This window comes from Monopterus albus, unplaced genomic scaffold (assembly GCF_001952655.1).
Source record: "Monopterus albus unplaced genomic scaffold, M_albus_1.0 scaffold176.1, whole genome shotgun sequence".
NCBI lineage: Eukaryota > Metazoa > Chordata > Actinopteri > Synbranchiformes > Synbranchidae > Monopterus > Monopterus albus.
Window position 1 is genome coordinate 593023 of NW_018128056.1, and position 18343 is coordinate 611365.

General features: G+C 41.7%; 1 protein-coding gene across 1 annotated transcript in view; it reads right to left on the reverse strand.

Annotated features, from left to right (window-relative positions):
• Window positions 1-18343, reverse strand: part of fndc3ba (fibronectin type III domain containing 3Ba) — an 89382-nt gene that overhangs the window by 51835 nt on the left and 19204 nt on the right. Inside the window, 2 exon segments of the mRNA XM_020616616.1 lie at window positions 11086-11161; window positions 14656-14801. Coding sequence (XP_020472272.1) covers window positions 11086-11161; window positions 14656-14772 — 193 coding nt within the window. The 5' untranslated portion in view covers window positions 14773-14801.

Sequence of the window (18343 nt, forward strand, 5' to 3'; positions counted from 1 at the left end):
ACCACCCCGGCCCCCTCCCTCCTGTAGGCTGCTTTGTCCCCGCCAGTGATGCGACCTATCACTGCGGTGTCGTCCGCGAACTTCGGGATGATGTCTTTGTGGGAGGCGACACAGTCGTGGGTGAACAGGGTGTAGAGGATAGGACTGAGAACACATCCCTGTGGGGTGCCAGTGTTTGTAACAATGCTGGCTGAAGTCCTATTGCCAATCCTGACAGTCTGGGGCCTGCCAGTCAGAAAGTCCAGGAGCCAGTCACAGAGAGTGGGGTGCAGACCCAGTGTGGACAGTTTGTGGGTGAATTTGTGGGGGACAACTGTGTTGAAGGTGGAGCTGTACTCAATGAAGAGTACCCTGATGTAGGAGTCTCCATTTTCCAGGTGAGAAAGGGAATCGTGGAGTGCAGCCGTGATGGCGTCTGAGGTGGCCCTGTTGGGCCGGTAGGCATACTGCAGGGGGTCTAATGTTACCGGTATACTGCTCTGAATGCAGCCAGCACCACTCTCTCAAAACACTTCATAATAATAGGGGTGAGTGCCACTAGCCTATAGTTGTTCAGGCAGGTGACCGGGCTCTTCTTGGGAAGGGGGACAATGGTTGTGGTCTTAAAGCAGGTGGGAACGATGCTCTGGCTGAGGGAGAGGTTGAAGATGGTGGAGAGAACATCAGCCAGCCCGCTGGCACATGCCCTGAGAGCCCTCCCAGGGATGTTGTCCGGTCCTGCTGCTTTGCAGGGGTTGATCTTCCTCAGGACTGTGCGTACCTGGCCTGGTGAGACAGTTAGTGGAGGGGAAGTGGGGGGTTGGGTGGTCTCGGTGTGTGTGTGAAACTATCAATGCCACGATGACTTCATTAACATCTGACAGAATATTGAAGAGTTGAAGAAGAAACAATAGCTATGAGGCTTGTAAAACCAGGGTTGCATTTTACTAGGCTGTCAGCTCCGGCTCGTAGCATGCTCTCTTCCATGCAGAGTGTGAAAAAAAATTAAATAATAAGCCTTTCACAACAATAGTGGCGGAAGGTTTCCACCTGCACTTGCCCCCTCCAAGTCAAATGCTGTATGGGTTCTGATGATGAGAGCTGTGCACAAATGTCTTCAGTTCTCTCTGGTTGTTTGCCCAGAGGCAGTAGCAGTGGGTGTGATCCATGCCCCTGGTTGGTGAGGAGATTAAACCCAATTATAACCTGTTTCTGCTTCACTACTGTCTCTATAAAAAAAAAAAAAAAAAAAAATAAACCTGAAGTTAATGCCATATGTATCCATTTTACGAGGGCAGCTAAATAGTAATGTTTCCACTAAAGTTCATTATTTTATTCCTGTGCTATCGATCATTTCAAAATAACAGGTGTTATTTTATGTTGGCGGACACATGATTTTAGAATAAACACTTCACAAATCTAAACACGTTTTCAAATATTTGGAACACCTGTGCTATGCTTGATTTGTAATCCAAAGCGTTTCCTCTAAATTGGAGCTGTCAGTCTCTCTGGGTCTGTGCTGCTCTGCATTGTTCCTAAGTCTTTGGCATCTTTTAACCTCTTATTTATTCATTTCAGGTTATTTTATATAACCTGTTTTATCTAGGTTAGTCCCAGTGAGCTCAAATATGTTTATTTTAGAGGGGAGAACTGGCCAGGACAGCAGCGGTGCTTTAGTGTTTAATACTCAATATCCCAAGAGCAGTAAAAAACCATTCAGGTCATTATAAATGAAACTCTCCTTGACTTTTTTATTTTGACAACAACTTAAATGGGCCAAACAGTGAGCTTTGTTCCCAAATGTGATACACCCATTTTATGGAAAGAACTGCTAACACATTAAAAGCACAGTTAGCAAAACCTCACAACACGCAGGTGACAAAATGATTAAGAACTCTTCAACTCACTGCAAGCCTCAAGTGACCTGCTAGTATTTTTCCTTTAAATGACCAAATTTCCAACAATTAAAAAAGAAACAACTCTTCCCAATTCAGTTCAAGGGGTTAAGTGGGTTAGGCTTCTTACAGTATGATGCCAACATCTGCATCTTATCCTATTGTGATCACTGTGTGTAAACAGCCCTTAAGCGTACAAGCCTAGATCTGTTTTACGTTTAGCATGTCGCCAGGTGCCAACAACCCATACCTCCACCCAGATCCCTCTCTCTCTCTCTCTCTCTCTCCCTCTCCAGTTCTCCCACACTCAGAGGAGGGGTGATGTCGACCGACCTACTTCTGTTGCTAGGTCTACTCCAGAGGAGAGCAACGTAACGTCTGGAGGGACACTGAGTCCAGCTATGCTTCGTTCTTTCATCTTAACACACAGATGCACCTTTGTAGCGACACGCTCACATGTTCACGGCTCAAATACGCCAAAGATAAACACATTTCAGAGCTGCACACAATGCCCAGAGTTCACGGCTCAAATACACCAAAGATAAACGCATTTCAGAGCTGCACACAATGCCCAGATTAACACCTGAACGTATGTGTATAAACCCTTAAAGTGTCATGCTGACAGGGACACACAAACCCAGCTGTTTATACACACTTGAGTTGCGGAGCACCCTGACATTTGAATAGTTTATACTGACCAAAATCACTGTCACCTTGGCAAAAACAACACAATAAAATAGGACATACACAGTAATGCAGTTGCAAATCCAGACAAAACAACCCTGAGCAAATACGCACGTACACACCCCCTAGCTATCACAAGGCTATTCTCAGGCTTGTAGATACAAGTGTTTTGGGATTGGTAACCATGCAACATGCAATGCATGGAGCAAGATACTTCACTTATCACTTTGCCCATCATGCGCACAAACACGCATCCTTGTGGACGCTCCTGACATACATGCCAACATAAAAAACCCAGACACTGGTGACTCATTGTATCCATTACCTAGCTGAAGCTACATCTCTAGAAGAAGAGAGACAGTGAGAAAGCACGCGAAGACGTGCAACAGCTGTTGGTTTGTAAAGCGATCCAGAGTTTAGTAATAATTTCCTGCCCTCCCTTCCTTGGTCCCTTTTCTCTTTCTCACTCCCTTGAGTTCTCAAGACGCAACAAAGTCTCAAAGCTTGGCCCACAAAAAGAACAGCAATTCTATTAGTTTCACTCATATTTTCCCTTTTGTGTACAACCTGTTACGTTTGTAACCAAGTGCACTCATCTCCCTACATACACTTTCTCTGCTCTTTGTGGTGGACACAAACTCTGTGCTGTTCAGACTGTGACTCATACACCAGGAAGGCCCCATATTAACATGTGGAGAGATAGGAGGAGGAAAGTGAGGGGAGGAGAGGAGAAGTCGTGTGAATGCCACTGGAAAGAAAGAAGGCAAGACTGGAGGTCCAAGATTAGCAGGGACTTTCCCCCCACTCCCCAATTCTGAATTCCACTATTTACAGTACATGTTGATGTGATTATGTGTGCATGCATATTCCATGTCTGAGCAGTCAGATGAGCAAGAAAGTGCAGATATGACAAAGTTTATGTCTACGTAGAACAGTATCTATGTCAACCTAACTTCTCTTTTAGAGAAACATCAAACTGGTTGCTCTACCAGTGCCTCCAATTGATTGACACACACTTGCACACATCCAATGAGATCAGAGCAAAAGGAAACTAGGAGGGGTCCCTGTAAAATCTAAACAGACATGATGTAAACAATCACATGTGCAACTTATGCAGCTGTGCAGGAGAACTCGGGCACTTCTTTGATGTAACCCATCACCACTTGCAGCTACAACAGCCCCATGAAATCAAGTTTCATCCATTTTCCTGAATTGGAAAAGCAGCATTAGGAACATGTAATAACATTTTTAAAAGGCCCTTGAGTCCTGTGATAAATAATTTTATTTTTTAAAAACAGCATGCAAATCACTAAAGCTTGCACCGAAGTTATGAGTCTGACCCTGAAATAAAAAACAAGATAGAAATACAGGAGACAGGGAAATAAGGATGGAAGTGAAGGAGGTAGGGAAGAGAGGGAAAGGAGGAGGGAAGGAGGACAGAGGAAGGGCTCCAGCTGTACCCTGAGCTTCAAGGGAGCCAAGAATTTCATCCCTGGAAAAGTTCTTTCTCTCTGGGTCTTTCTGTGGAAAATTCTGCAAACGCTCTCCTCTACACAGCTGCTGTTCACACACATCCACTTTCACACAGTCTTGCATACCACTCTTTTCTAGCCCTCAAAAATCCTCCTACACCCATGCTGCCCTAAGTGGGCCAGTCTCAACAGTGAATACAGCCTTGCCTGGAGCTGCCAGGCCAAACCAAGTCAGCAGTGCAGAGGTGGCTGGGGTCATTGCATAGAGGAAGTGGCCTCGCCCGGAATGTATAGCAGTAGACACGACTAGACATGTAGCATCTGATTCTCTCACTCTCTTGCTTTTCTTTGTTCCTTTCCTCCTTTTATCTTCCTTCATTCTATCATGTTATTTCCACTCCATTTCTTCCCTTCTTCCTTCTGCCTCTTCATGCCCTACTGTGTGAGGGCATTGAGTTTATAAGTGAGCACTGGGCAGGGCATACTACAACAATAAACTCTCTCGCTGCCTCACAGACAGACACACACACACACACACACACTGAGGTCAAGCTCGCTGCCAAATGAACCAAACCTATCCTCTCTGTCAGTACATATGAGTGGAAAAACTGGAAAAAGAAAAAGGCAGGTATGCTCCCCCCCCACACACACAGAAACTGTGCCCAGAGGGGCCACATTCCATTACACACCACCTGGAGTGAGAATCCATTCCCATGATGACCAGTTTTCCAAATCCAATGGGACATAAAACAAAATTAACACACACACACACACACACACACACTCACACTAAACACACCTCCAGTTTTACATTTGGGCCGAGGGCATAAACACCTGCAGGTAAATCCTCAGCAAAATGACCTTCCCCCGTTTGGCTGTCAAGCTAAAACTACATACACTTACTGTACAACATAGACCCCAACTTGTATCACATACACTGAGAATTCCTCCATTGTGTGATCCCTCTCTGCCATGCATCTCCACCCCATAACCACCCTTTCAAGCAGAATAAGTATATTCCAAAATAGAGACCCAACAGTTGTCAACTTGAATCAAATTTAAACAAAGAAGTAGAAAACATTCTACAGTGGTGAGTTAGCTCTTCAAAACACAAGACTGAGACTTAACTGTCAGAGTCTTAACATTTGTTACAGCAATACTTTCTCGTGCGGTTTCTTAGCCTCCCAAACAACATGGTCATAGTAGGATTTTTAAATATGGTGGTTGGCTTGTTACAGTAGGAGAAGGCAGAGAGTGCTGTAGTAACGAGTCCTGAAACCCGGAACTGAGTTAGCATTTTTGCACTTCAGGTTCCCTCACCCTGAAGTCAATAGGTTTTTGGTTGGACACCTGAAATAAGGTATGTGGTTAACACAAGACCAATACATTTTCATGTTTTGTTCTATGAAATAAAATACATCTATAAATACTCATCTACTCACTAGTCACCTTAAACTCACACACGTCTATAAACTATTCTAACTGACCAGCCATGATCATGACCTAGATCAGGTCACGCTAAGAAGAGAGGAGTTTGTAGAAGAGGTAAGTGCACTAAATCACTTTACAAGTTGGAAGCTGTGCTGGTGACACTGTAGCCACGGGACTGTGATTATCTTGCTGAACACAATGTGTAGGTGTCATTAAAGCTCATTTGTCACAGAGCTTATTTTCTGGAGTAATCCGAAAGCCTATGGAAAAATCCCATTTTGTTTTTTGTTGAGGGAACTTTCAGGTTGGCCTACAAAAACTGTCAGCCCTAAGGTACCCTATTAGGGATGAAGACAGTGAAATTAACTACAACACACTGCTTTCTGGTGGGTTGGTACAACTCGGCTGGTTTTTATGCTAAATAAGCCATAAAAACCCATTTGATTTTCTAAAATACATGTCACAAAGATGAAAAACAGGCCTGTTTTTCTTAGCCTGTGAAAAGTTATTTTGGACAGTGATTTAATAAACTTGTCCAAATAAAACATTAGTAAATTAAAGATGAACTTAGTCTGGCAAAGACCACAAATTCACAAAATTGACAAATGATGTCAATTTAGAGTACTACATTAATGCAATATACACGAAAGAAAGCCACATGCACACAGACTTTGCAAGTATTTACACATTTAGGATGTGTAAAAATAACTACTTCCACTTCATTTTGACACATAACCCTAAAGTATGATTCACAGTTCTTTTGAATACACACACACTGTAAACTCAATCAGCTGGAACACAGACATCAGCCACCCCCTTCTTCCTGTTACACTGCTCCATACAGGCATGATTTGAGTTTCAAGGCAGGTTTGGAAAAAGTTCCTAAAACAACCACCTCAGGCTACAAGCAGCAACAGGACTGTCCGAAAAAGTACTCCAAATTAAACGCTTCTCAGAAAAGTGCATTTGTGACTTCTCCCCAGCTTGTGTAGAGCCATTTAGCCTGGTGTAAACAGGCCACAAGACTTTCCGCCATATTTCTCTCAACAAACTATTTCCATTTACACCAAAGGGTTACGAGTGTGGAAGGGCACGCTCTGGCAAAAGGCTGGTTAAAAAAAAAAGCACCTCAGTATGCTTCTGCAGTGATGCAATGAAACCAGCAAGAGGAATATCAGCATCATCCTTCCAACTGAGACAAACACTGAAGCAGGGAGAGATAGAGTGAGAAGATGACAGAGAAAGAGAAACAGAGACAGAGGCTGAGAGAAAAGTTTGGAAATACCTTTAAAAGGACACATGGTCTAACTCACTTCCCCTAAATCTCTCCTCCTCCTTATTTAGAACCACTTCAACAAGGGGGAGATGCAACTTTGAGATGTAAGGAAGCAGGAAACAAGGAAGCACATGCAATTTTTCATACCCTCCAGTTTGGCTCTGTTAAACACTATTCTGTCCATGTCCAACTTCAACTACTTGAGGAATAAGAAAATAGTACAATAAAAAAATATCCAACCTGAGTTGTTGGCAATATTTGTCTAGCCCTGCAAGTCATTTAACAAAACTGTAGTGTTGTGATTTCACATATTTCACATATCTGTTGATCAACCACAAAATAGTTCTTGACATAATTCACACTCGGCTCTGTCCAGATGACACACATTCCACACCACTGTTTGCCACCAAAATGAACAGCCTTAACTGGACTTACAGTGGAGCACAGAGCTACATTTCGGTCATGATCATGTACTATAGCGGTACCGTTTGCTCATTTATGACTTTTGCAGTCACAACCAGATGTTAGGAAAACAAGAAAGATCAACCATTATTGCTACAATCAATCAAATCCAGTAACTAAGAATTGATTAAATGAGACAGCTATTTATTTTGGGTTGATTATTACACATCTGTAGTCACTTTATCTGTCAGGTACCTCTACCCATCCAACTAATACTGGCAGTGGGTTGCCACTCTGAACTGCAGTCATGTCTACATTTAGATCTAATGCCAGAATTTTGATAAAAGGGAAATGGAACAAGGAAATCCCTCCACACATTTCTTCTGGTACAGGAGGCAACTGGAACACAGCACAACCATATACAGTACACTCACCGGCCACTTTATTAGGTACACCAGTATACTTGTATGCACTTCAATGCAACACGTCTCTCCGTCATCTTTGGACATCTTTGTTTATGAAGCTCAAAATGTTTCCGTTTTTGGTGAAGCTGTCATAAATGTATAAATTCAATTATACGTTTATTACTGAGGTCTTTGCTAAAGGTGGTGTTGTACTGTACTACATTATATTCAGAGGTGTTCCTAATATTTTGACCCTCTCATGTACCTTATGTAGCTGGGGAGGACAAAAATATAGTAAGGATAAGGATAATCACCTTCATTTGGCCAAGTATGTTACACACAAGGAATTTGTTTCCGGTACAGAACCGAGGCAGCCATCTGCAGCATCAACTCAACCGATGGCTCTAACCATCGGGGGCAACTTGAGGGTTCAGTGTCTTGCCCAAGGACACTTCAATGGGTGGACTGCAGGCACCAAGATTTGAACCTCCGATCCTCCAGTTGGGAGACAACTGCTCTACCCACTGAACCACAGTCGCCCCTGTCCTGGTGTACCTAATAAAGTGGCCGGCGAGCGTAGATGTTACGATACCACCTCCATTGCTGTTTAAATGATGTGAGCTGACAAGCTTGGAGAGTCAGCTGTCCACCACAGGACTAAACCAGCGAAGCTAACGGCACATAAACACACTCCACAAACCTGAGCAGAATCATTCTGCAAAGTCATTTCAGTGTTTGTGTACAGTTTTACTTTAATGCTTCAGCTTCAAGGCCGGTTTTTCTTAATTATGTTGTTTCTATTAATATAACTGGTAAACAGCAACAATTATTAACAAGAGCAACCTTGTAAAATATAAAATAAGACAGAATTTTGAAGGCAGAAAATTGTCTGCTTATTGTTGTCAACAAAACCCCAGAAAATACGTTTGGTTTTTTTTTGTCAATATTACACACCCCTAATACTTAATGATGCTTAGATAAGAGAGTAAACTGCATCCAAGGCTCATGGTGTCACATCCTCCATGTCAGGGCAAAACGTCCTGCTCTTCAACCCCTGGCCTCATCATCTCTCATAAAAGTCTAACAAAGAGCAAACAACACAGTAAAACAACAAAGTCTTGTTAAACATACAGACACACACACACACACGCACTCACACATTAACACAGTCACATTCCAGAGCAGGGTGCTCTAACACACCCTCTACAGTCTTGTCCTTTGATGTGAGTGTGGGAAAGCTCAGGGGAATGGTCTTAGTGGGGGAAGGGGGTGATCAAGAGGGGGAGCGCAAAGGAGGGAGAAGAGCCTATATGAGAGAGCAACATGATGAAACAGTGAGAGATAGATTGGGAGTGAGGGTTGGATGGAGATGAGGGGTGGGGTCGGCCTAAGGGGACACCCTGAGCACTGAGAGGTCGGAGATACTGGATGTAGACATGCATAGTACATGCTGATTAACAGACTGATACAGGAAAATATCTTAAGGCTCACATTTATACACTGATTCACCGCAACAAAAGACACAGAGACCCAGAAAAATGCAAAATAGCAATGGTAGAATAATGAAAGTAGCAAATAACCGAGCAGGTTAGGTGTATGACTGACATAACTGACAACGACATCTATAGAGAATAAGTGAAAAAGTTTCTGTATTTCCAAGCGAGCATAAAACATTTGAATGCGCACACACCGTTGTGCCCCAAGGGTGTGGAATTTGTTGAGCATAATAAAATTCTATGTAAACGTTCAGTTCAAATAAAAGAGCATAATTCAACCAGTAGCATTTAGTGGCGGTGAGAATAATGAGCAGCACTTAACATCAGTCCAACAAATACAATCGTCTTTTTTCTGCTCCAGGTTTCATTTGAGCTGGAGGATGAATGAGGAAGAGGAAAAGAAGACAGGAGGTGAAGAAATGGAGAAAGAACTGAGCACAGAAGGGAGGTGGCCGATGGTTCATATGAAAGAATCCCTTTTGGATGGTCGGTCAACATCTCCAGCCTGGTTCTGCATCTGTGTGGACGTGTATGCATGTTTGCATGCATGTACTGCGGCTAAACAGGGGTTACTTTATATGAAAGCAGGTTCCTGGTTGTGCCCTAAGATCTTTATAAACTCCCTCTCTGTCACTCATACACTTGCACATGAGTATGCCGAAGCCACACCAAAAAGCAGGAGTAAACATAGAGCTCTGGGGTCTCAGTAATCACACTGACTCTCTGTCAAAAGGCTGAATCAGTTCACCTTCAAAACATACTACCACACTCCACCTCATTAAACCCAGTGTCCTCCTCTAGAGAGCAACAGAAGTGTGTGTGTGTGTGTGTGTGTGTGTGTGGCCCTCCACATTAATATGTGCATTCAAACATGACCCCGAGCCCCCAGCCACCCACCCAATTAACTGTCGCTGACTGTAGTAAAAGGCACCAAAGAAGAAGAAGAAAAAAAACAGCACACATATACACAGACACACACTGTGCCTTCGATGCTAAATTTTGCATGCGAGTACACACATGAACCCACACAAATAAACAGAAAACCACCAGACCCCAACTACGTCAGCACAGTGTCTTTTTGCAAATCAGTGTCTGGTATCGCATTCATCTAATCACTGTAGGCATTAAACCATTCTTCACCTGTCTTTTATCCAACATCTCACTGAGGCACTGACCCATATCTATAAATGTCTTTGTTTACTGTGTCTGCACATCTTTGCATCCATCCATCGTATCATGCACCGTTTCTATGTGGTATTATCTGCGCCTGTAGATATGCCTGGTGCGATCATTCTGATTTAAGGGGAAAATTGAATTACATGGCAGGCAAAGAAAAGGAGGCGGGCTGTAATTAATCACAACAAAGTATGGGCTGGTTGTGGGTTGTTTTTTTTTTTCAGGGGGAGTCAATGTCTAAAGCCAAAACTACTCTGTCTAAAAGAAAACCTTCATTCACAGGACAAAGAAAGAGTGAGAGATGAAGAGACAGAGGGAGAGAGATTGCAAAGAAAACAAAGGCACTCTTTCAAAGGTTCTGAGTAGCAGCTTACTCTGATGACATCATCAAAGTGAGACAATTCCAAAAGAGCTGGGGGAATTCCCATGTTACTGCAACCTCCCTTCCATCTTTAAGAGCTTCTAAGTGGCCTACATTTCCCTTCTTTTCATGTGTTGATATCTGTTGCACCCAGAAAGTGAGACCATGGTTTTCCACTCTGCCCCAGTGTATCAGTGACTATGCTTTTAACTGCATGAAACTTAGGAAAAATTGCATGACACTCCCTGTGTCTTCCCATTCTTAAGCAAGTTTCATGTTTCCATAATTGTATCTGTCTAAATACATTGAGCCCTGTGATGACCTACTATAGATAGTAAAAAGGTGAAAAGCATCTCACGTAATATAAAATATGCTTGAGAAAGAAATGATCCCTAATGTCAAGCATGTGCAGCCAGCAAATAATTAAAGTCTGTCACAGTGACACACATCAGAACAGCCACCAGGCCACATGTTATTACGATAATACAATAATAGAAGAGGGGACTGACCCTGGATGCACTGTAGTGAGCCATCCTCTGCTCGGATGGTGAACGTCTCTCCAGGGTTCACCTGCACCAGGATCACCTGTACCAATTCACACACATACACAAAGATCACATAGTTAGAAAGCATGGATCAGATTCATTGTTAAAAAAGAGAAAATAAAATGGCAATAAGAAAAAAAAAAATCTGTCACGCATAACGCTATAAACATACAGTACATCCATTTGTAACAATCACAAAATAGGCGAGACACTGGGCAGCCACCACGCTTGCTGAAGTGACATAACACACAATAACCATCAGATCCCAGAGCAGAGAGGACACTGAGTTCACACATATGAATGAGGTGTTAGATAAGCTAATGGTGAGATATTGCTGTTTCATACAGCCTGATTTTGAGAAAAGCCTTTCTGTTTTGCTCACAATGACTGGCAGAATACCACTAAAGCAAAAAACTACACACATGGAGACAGGCATGTGAGACAAGTGAGCACATACAAATAAAGCCAAATCATTGAACACTGTTTTCTGAATGTTCCCGTTGAATGTGCCTTAAAGGAGTATGCATATACCTTACCGTCATATTCTCCGCATACAGATTGTTGAGGGTGTACACGTGGCTGTAAACATGAAAGAGGTGACCCTCCATTGCACTCACATGCACATATATTCACACACACATGCATGCATTCACACACACAAACGCAGACCAGTCTACACTCTACAGGTGTGCCGTCGTAAAATTCTCATATCTCGCGTTCTGCCTGTAGTGTCTGTCTGCATGCTCTCCCATCTCGGCGCTAACCTGCTCCTCTCCCTCAGGCACACACACACACACACACACACACACACACACTTCCTGGTCTGTCTGCTGCAGCGGCTGCTGTTGCTATAGGAACCCTAGTATAGTACAGGGTGACCCATGTTTCTCAAAGACTGAGAAAACCCCCATATCACACCATGTGGGTGTGTGTGTAGTGACTGTGTATATGTACGTGTTATGTTTAAACCAACCAAGAGAATCTAATGTTGTGAGATATTTGTAGCATATTTCATGTTTTGATGGTATGATTGATCACTGAAGAAGAAACTACACTAGGACAAGCCACATAAAACTGAGATTTGGGCTTTAATGGAGGCATTTTTCAAAACACAGGTTTACGTTTTACAAAAGAAAAGACTTTAAGGGTTGGTTTTGCATTTGAGGATCCAGTTTGTTTGCCCTTCTCCATTAAAATTTAGTACACAGTCATGTCTCGACTTTCTCTGTGAGATGTATCCAGGATTGTCTCAGCTCAAACACAGCTAATACTGCATCCGTCCAGTAGTATCTGCAAACTGTTAAGTGTTTTTAAGTTTCCTTTCCATCCATGTAATTTCTTGAAACGGGAAAACTGAAATTCTACCACACAACAGCTATAAAAGTTAATAATGGAGCATTCGATATGTCGGTTTCAAATTCTGTGACCAGAACACAGTTCTACTAACGAAATAACTATAGATACTGTCGCAACATCACAAAAATACAAATATCGTTACATCCCTACTACAAATCTTTTCATATTAACAGAATAATAATAATAACAGGTTGGATTGACATTGCCCAAACACCTCCAACCATTTATTTAGCTTCTGAGAAACTGTGTTTTTCAAGTTGAGGTTCGTTTTCTAGAGCCAACAGCTGAGAGCTGTTGCAGTTCACAGTGTTACTGTACTGTATTTTAATTGTATCCCCTGGCATTTATGAAGGGTCTATAAACAAAAACAGTGAATACTTTTGGGAGCCATCAAACCAGAACATCCACGTCCTGTTTCAGAGGAAAGATCTACTAATTAGATATCATACTGACATTTTAAATAATGCTATTTGGTTAAAAAAAAAAAAAAAAAAAAAATCCTACTATATAAGACTGGTTAGCAGTTTTGCTTACAATTCACTCCATCCTGTTGTCTCTACACACTAATTGCATGTTTTTGAAAACATTGCAATATTAATTTTATTTCAATAGTCCTGTTTTAGCCGACTTTAAAATGCAACATTCCCCTAAAGTCCTATCCACCCCAAGATGATGTCACCAGCTTGACAAAGACCAATCAAGTGGCTACATAATGAAACAGAAGAGTTACTAGAAGCAGTTTTAGAGACCTGATAACTTTAAAAGTTTTAATTCAATTAGATAAAAAGTGTGTAACAGTTAAACTTTAAAAGAAATAAAAATAAAAATGATCAATGCACTCAACTCCCTTATGTGCAGAGGGTGGATAGATTCTCAGTAGCAAAAGTCAATCACGAGAGGAACAGCAGTCCAATTAAATGAAATATTCAGACACAGATGTTTCAAGCAGACACACTTCCTCTGTGTACGTTTTGCACTGATAAGATGGTCACTATGCCAAACTACATGTTTATAGAGTCATAAATTCCTGTCACGACTTCAAGAAGGAATATGATAGACTACAGGTTTGTAACCTACAACCCCACAAGCCTGCCGACAGGTGCCAGGGACCTGGAAAATGTAAACACAATAGCGTGTGTGATACAGTTTATATACTACACTTTTTTTTTTTATCATGGGCTTTGCACTGGCAAAAACCTAATTTGGTATATGGATGGTAAAACCAATAAGACCCTCAATGACTTACAGCTAGATTTAAGCAGCTTATAACTTGCTGGCTGGCTCCGTTGACGGATCCCAACCTTAACCAGAAATACTCTGGAAAAGACTTTATCAGTCCCTCCCCACCAGAGCCTTTCATAGGCTAAAGAAAGCAATCAGTGTAATTAAGCATCACAGTTAATTGACTGTGTACTTTTGGTAGATGAGGAGTGTTGAGGTTTATGTATCATCCCCGGCCTGATCTCACAGCCCAGAGGAAGCATGGCTTTGGCTGCAACACGTAAAAGTTAGGGAGGCATTTGGCTGTAACACACAGCAGTTATGGAGCTCTTTTTATTGTTACACCCTACAGTTTAAACTTGGTTCCCATTGTCAATTCAGGGATCTAGACTGATAATTTATGGATTTGACTATGTGTGTGTTTTTGTGTCCATGACTGTATATATTTGTTAACTTCTTGGTCTGCCTTAATTTCACCCATTTTGAGTGTATGTGGGCACCCATGTGTCTGTGGTGAGTCTGAGTACTGTCTGCTTGTCTATCAGCTTTCCTGTTTCTGTCTACCTGCCTACACCTAGGTGAATGTTTATCTGTGCCTGTGTGTTCCTTCGATCCAGATACAAATATGTGATTGTTAGGATTCAACAGTAAATCTTTCTACAAAATGCTGCCACCACATTAAAAATGTCTCTAAGATAAAATGATACAAGTGTAGGTAGTACGCCTGCATGCATCTGTGTTTATTCTTGTTCCTTGTTCCTGATGCTCTAAAAGCATGAGGCATGTGATGAAATGACAAAGAGAAATGCCTGCATGATTGTCTGCTGTACATTCTTGTGTGGATCTGTTGCTGTGTGCATACAGCACCGCAATGTTGGAAAGAAGGTGGATGCATCTGTATGTTCATTCTGCAAAAAAAAGTGAATGCAAGCGACAGACACGTGTGTGAGTGTTTACCTGTTGTGCTGCCTCACCATTAACCATGTGAGGCATGAGAGGGACCTCCCCGTTGAGGTGGGGGGGCGGAGCCAAGTCCAGTGGAATCTGGTCTGTCATCATCATTGTGACGTACATTCATGGAGAAATTCAATGAACTGCCCTACCTGGGAAAGTACAGAGAGAGAGAGAAAGAAAATGGGATGTCAGTGTTGTTCAGTTATAGCGGCGTACACACACACACACAGATTGTTATTACAATTTCACAGAAACACGATAAGCAAAAACCAGATTAGGTGTACTTCCCTGTACTGGTTTAAAGTAATCAAACAGGAACCTTAAACATAACAAAACACATCAATGAGGAAAAGGGAAGCCTAACTTGCTGCTCACCTTTACTACCAGCTACTCTTGGTCACATTTAATCTAAAGGTGGAGATATGAACTATAGCTATACATTTAAAAGCCTCAGAGGGTCAAATGTTTACTAAAAACCTCTAAAGCTCACCAAACTAGAATGCTAAAAGGCTACATGTTTATCCCTGCTGCTATATTTTATGCTAAGCTAATCTACTGGCTGTAATGAACAGACATGAAAATAGTATCAACCCCTCAATTAGCTCTCAGCAAGAATGCAAATAAAGGGATTTCCCAAAACTTCATCCTTTAACTGTTTTACCATGACATACAAAGCCAGTTTGTGCCAAGCCTGCATCATGCCAGCCTACCACTGCATTTCCATCAGTGTTTATTTTGTAATTTCCTCATCGACAAAGCAATTTTCCAGTTCATATGAGCGTGAAAACCTTTTTGCACTGTTGAGGAGCTTTTAATAAATGTGTCTGTTTCCAGTGGGTTTACCTGTAATCATGTGACTTCCCTCCTCAATTTGGATAACAATTAGATCAAAACCTAGATACATTTCTAATAGAAGTGTACGTGAAACCGTCCTTACTAGAATGAGTTAGAGAGAGAGGAATCCAAAGGGTTTATTTTTGTCAGCAATGCACACAAGCTCAACAACAAAAGAGCTAGAAAGATATAGACAACTGATCCAGTTAACAAAAGTTAGATAAGAAAACTGTGGGGACATAAAATAGACACATCAGAAGAGAAACAGGACATTACACTATTCCAGAGTTTCTAAGCAATTAACATTAGTGCTTTTCCTCTTATGGGCATATCTTTAGTAAAATACAACAAGCTTTATCATGTCATTATATAAGAAAAAAAGATTAGGCAGAGGAGCACAGATATGAGAGAGACTAATTCAAAGTATGCTGTTGTCAACAAGTCTCAGAAAATACAGGAGGGATTATAGTGAATATCCTGTTTGAAGGATTAATAGAAAAAAGAAATACTAGATGAATACAGTCTTAGTTTGATGGGTGAATAGGGGATAACTGCACCTGCCGTCAGCTTTGTAAATACAGATTAGTATTCCATGTAGACATGCCAAAGTAGTAAGAATGGAAAGTCTGGTGAGGTCTTCTAAGGTCAACTGTGTTTCTGGAGCATAAATGAAAGCCAACTCTGGAGACGTCTCTTTGCTTGCATGACAACAGCAATAAAGCCAAAAAGCCTAGCTATAAAAAACTAAAAACAACAACCAAAGCCATTCATCTGAAGAGGAAAATAACATGGTTTCACCTGATTTGCTATAGTGCAAAAATATTTTTTCAAAAAGCCCAAAGTAACATGTGATGGCCGTATACGTGCTCCTCGTCAGAGTTTTAACCAGGTTGCAACCTGAACTTTAACAGTAAAAATGTATGTGCTTACACATATACAAGGCAAAAACCACAAAGATAAACACACCACTCAGCCGCTGAAGCTCGCATACACTTATGTCAGCAGTGATACATACGCTATTTACAGAGGGAAAACACACACACATACAGCAGATTAACTGAGAACCATAGCCAAAATGTTTTAACCTAGCACACACACAACCACATATATGCAAAACACACACAGATTCATCGCCAGAGGTAGATTACTGACTGAAGCAGATGTTTCAGTCCAGTGCTGCCGAGTGAAATTACTGCTAAAGAGCTACTGACTAATGGCTATAAGCTGCTATTAGGACACACACATACAGCATGCAGCATGCATCAGGGATTTGCTCTTCATTAAAGTAAGTAAAGGTAACCTGATATCCCTCTCTGACACATATACACCAATAATATGCACACTTGCACACACACACAGCATTCCTCTGAAAACAGCTGTGTGTCATTGTGTGTCTTTTCCTTCAGCTGGTCATCTTCTCACACTGTCAAGGTCTTTGAAAGGTTTGGTATTATAGATCACACAGCTGTGGCTCATACTGTTGTAACATAAACACAGACGCACTCGCACATCCCCCTCTGTGCTTTTCTGACTCTCTCGCTCTTCTTTTCAGTCTTGATTTTATTCTGTCCGTCTAAAGCTCTCTTTCTCCATTTGAGCCCCATTCCCAGCTCAGCCTGGCCATCCTGCCTTGAATGCACACACACGCACACACTCAGTTGCATCCAGGACACATTACAGACAGATGGTAACACCACTCTCAGCTCTGCCAGGAAAAAAAGAAGAGCGAGACAGAGAAGAAAGAAGGGAGAGAGAGAGAGAGAGAGAGAGAGAGAGAGTAAGTAAATTAAGTATTGGCTTATATGATAAATAGAGCGAACGAGCAGGACAGTCCAAGACACCTCCATTAGGTCCATGTTCTTAAAATAACCCCTTATTTCCTGAAGAAATTCATTACATTTATACAGTCTTTATACTCATGAATTCATATCAGCCTGAATCACAAGTGAGATTCCAAATATGTTCGCTATTTGTATGAGGTTCAAGGAAATCTGCTGTAGGATAAAGTTACTGGCAGAAGGTCCTGCATACAAGAACTGAGGAATCTGAACAGGAGAATCCACATCTATAAGCAATCAAAGGTTAAACTGCTGCAAACTATTAATGTCACATCACCCAAATTATAAACGGTGTCCTCTAGCTGTGCAGATAGTTTGGTTACATATCCAATACAGACATTTCTTCTTCCACCCCAGTAAAGAGATTAGGTAAACAGAATTTTGTTTGTGGTGCTCACAACATCCATTACTCAGGATAGTTCACCAACCTCAGTGTAGAGCATGGATCGGGCCCCATATTTCTGTCCGAACCCGACCAGGACCCAACAAGCTTATTAGTATATAAAATCTGAACCTAACCCGAGATCAACGCAGCTAAGTTTGTACGGTGTTTCCCCCCCTTTTCATTAAATGAAGCAGACAATTGAGTGCTCCAGCTGTCTAGCATAAAGTCTGACCTACGTGTCCAAACCCAACCTGGATCCAAATATAACATTTTTTTAATTTCTGTCCAAACCCAGCTGGAACCCTCGGGTACTGACGGGTCCCATCTGGCTCAGTTCGGGGTATCCACGCTCTACCTCTCTTTGAACAACAAACTACCTGGTACCAAAGAAACGGTCCCAGTAAATGAAAAGAATTTCAGGGACAGAGGACAGGCTTTCTTAAAACCTAGGCAGAAAAAAAAAACTGTTGCTCACTAAATTCCACTGAAGCTAGGTGAAAAAAATCTGTATTTTGTGATAAGTGAGCCACCCTTTACGGATAGCTTGACATTTTGTGAACTACACTCTCATTTTCTTGTCAAGATTTAGATTAAAAAATAAATACCACTCATGTCTCTTCATTCGCTGTTAAGC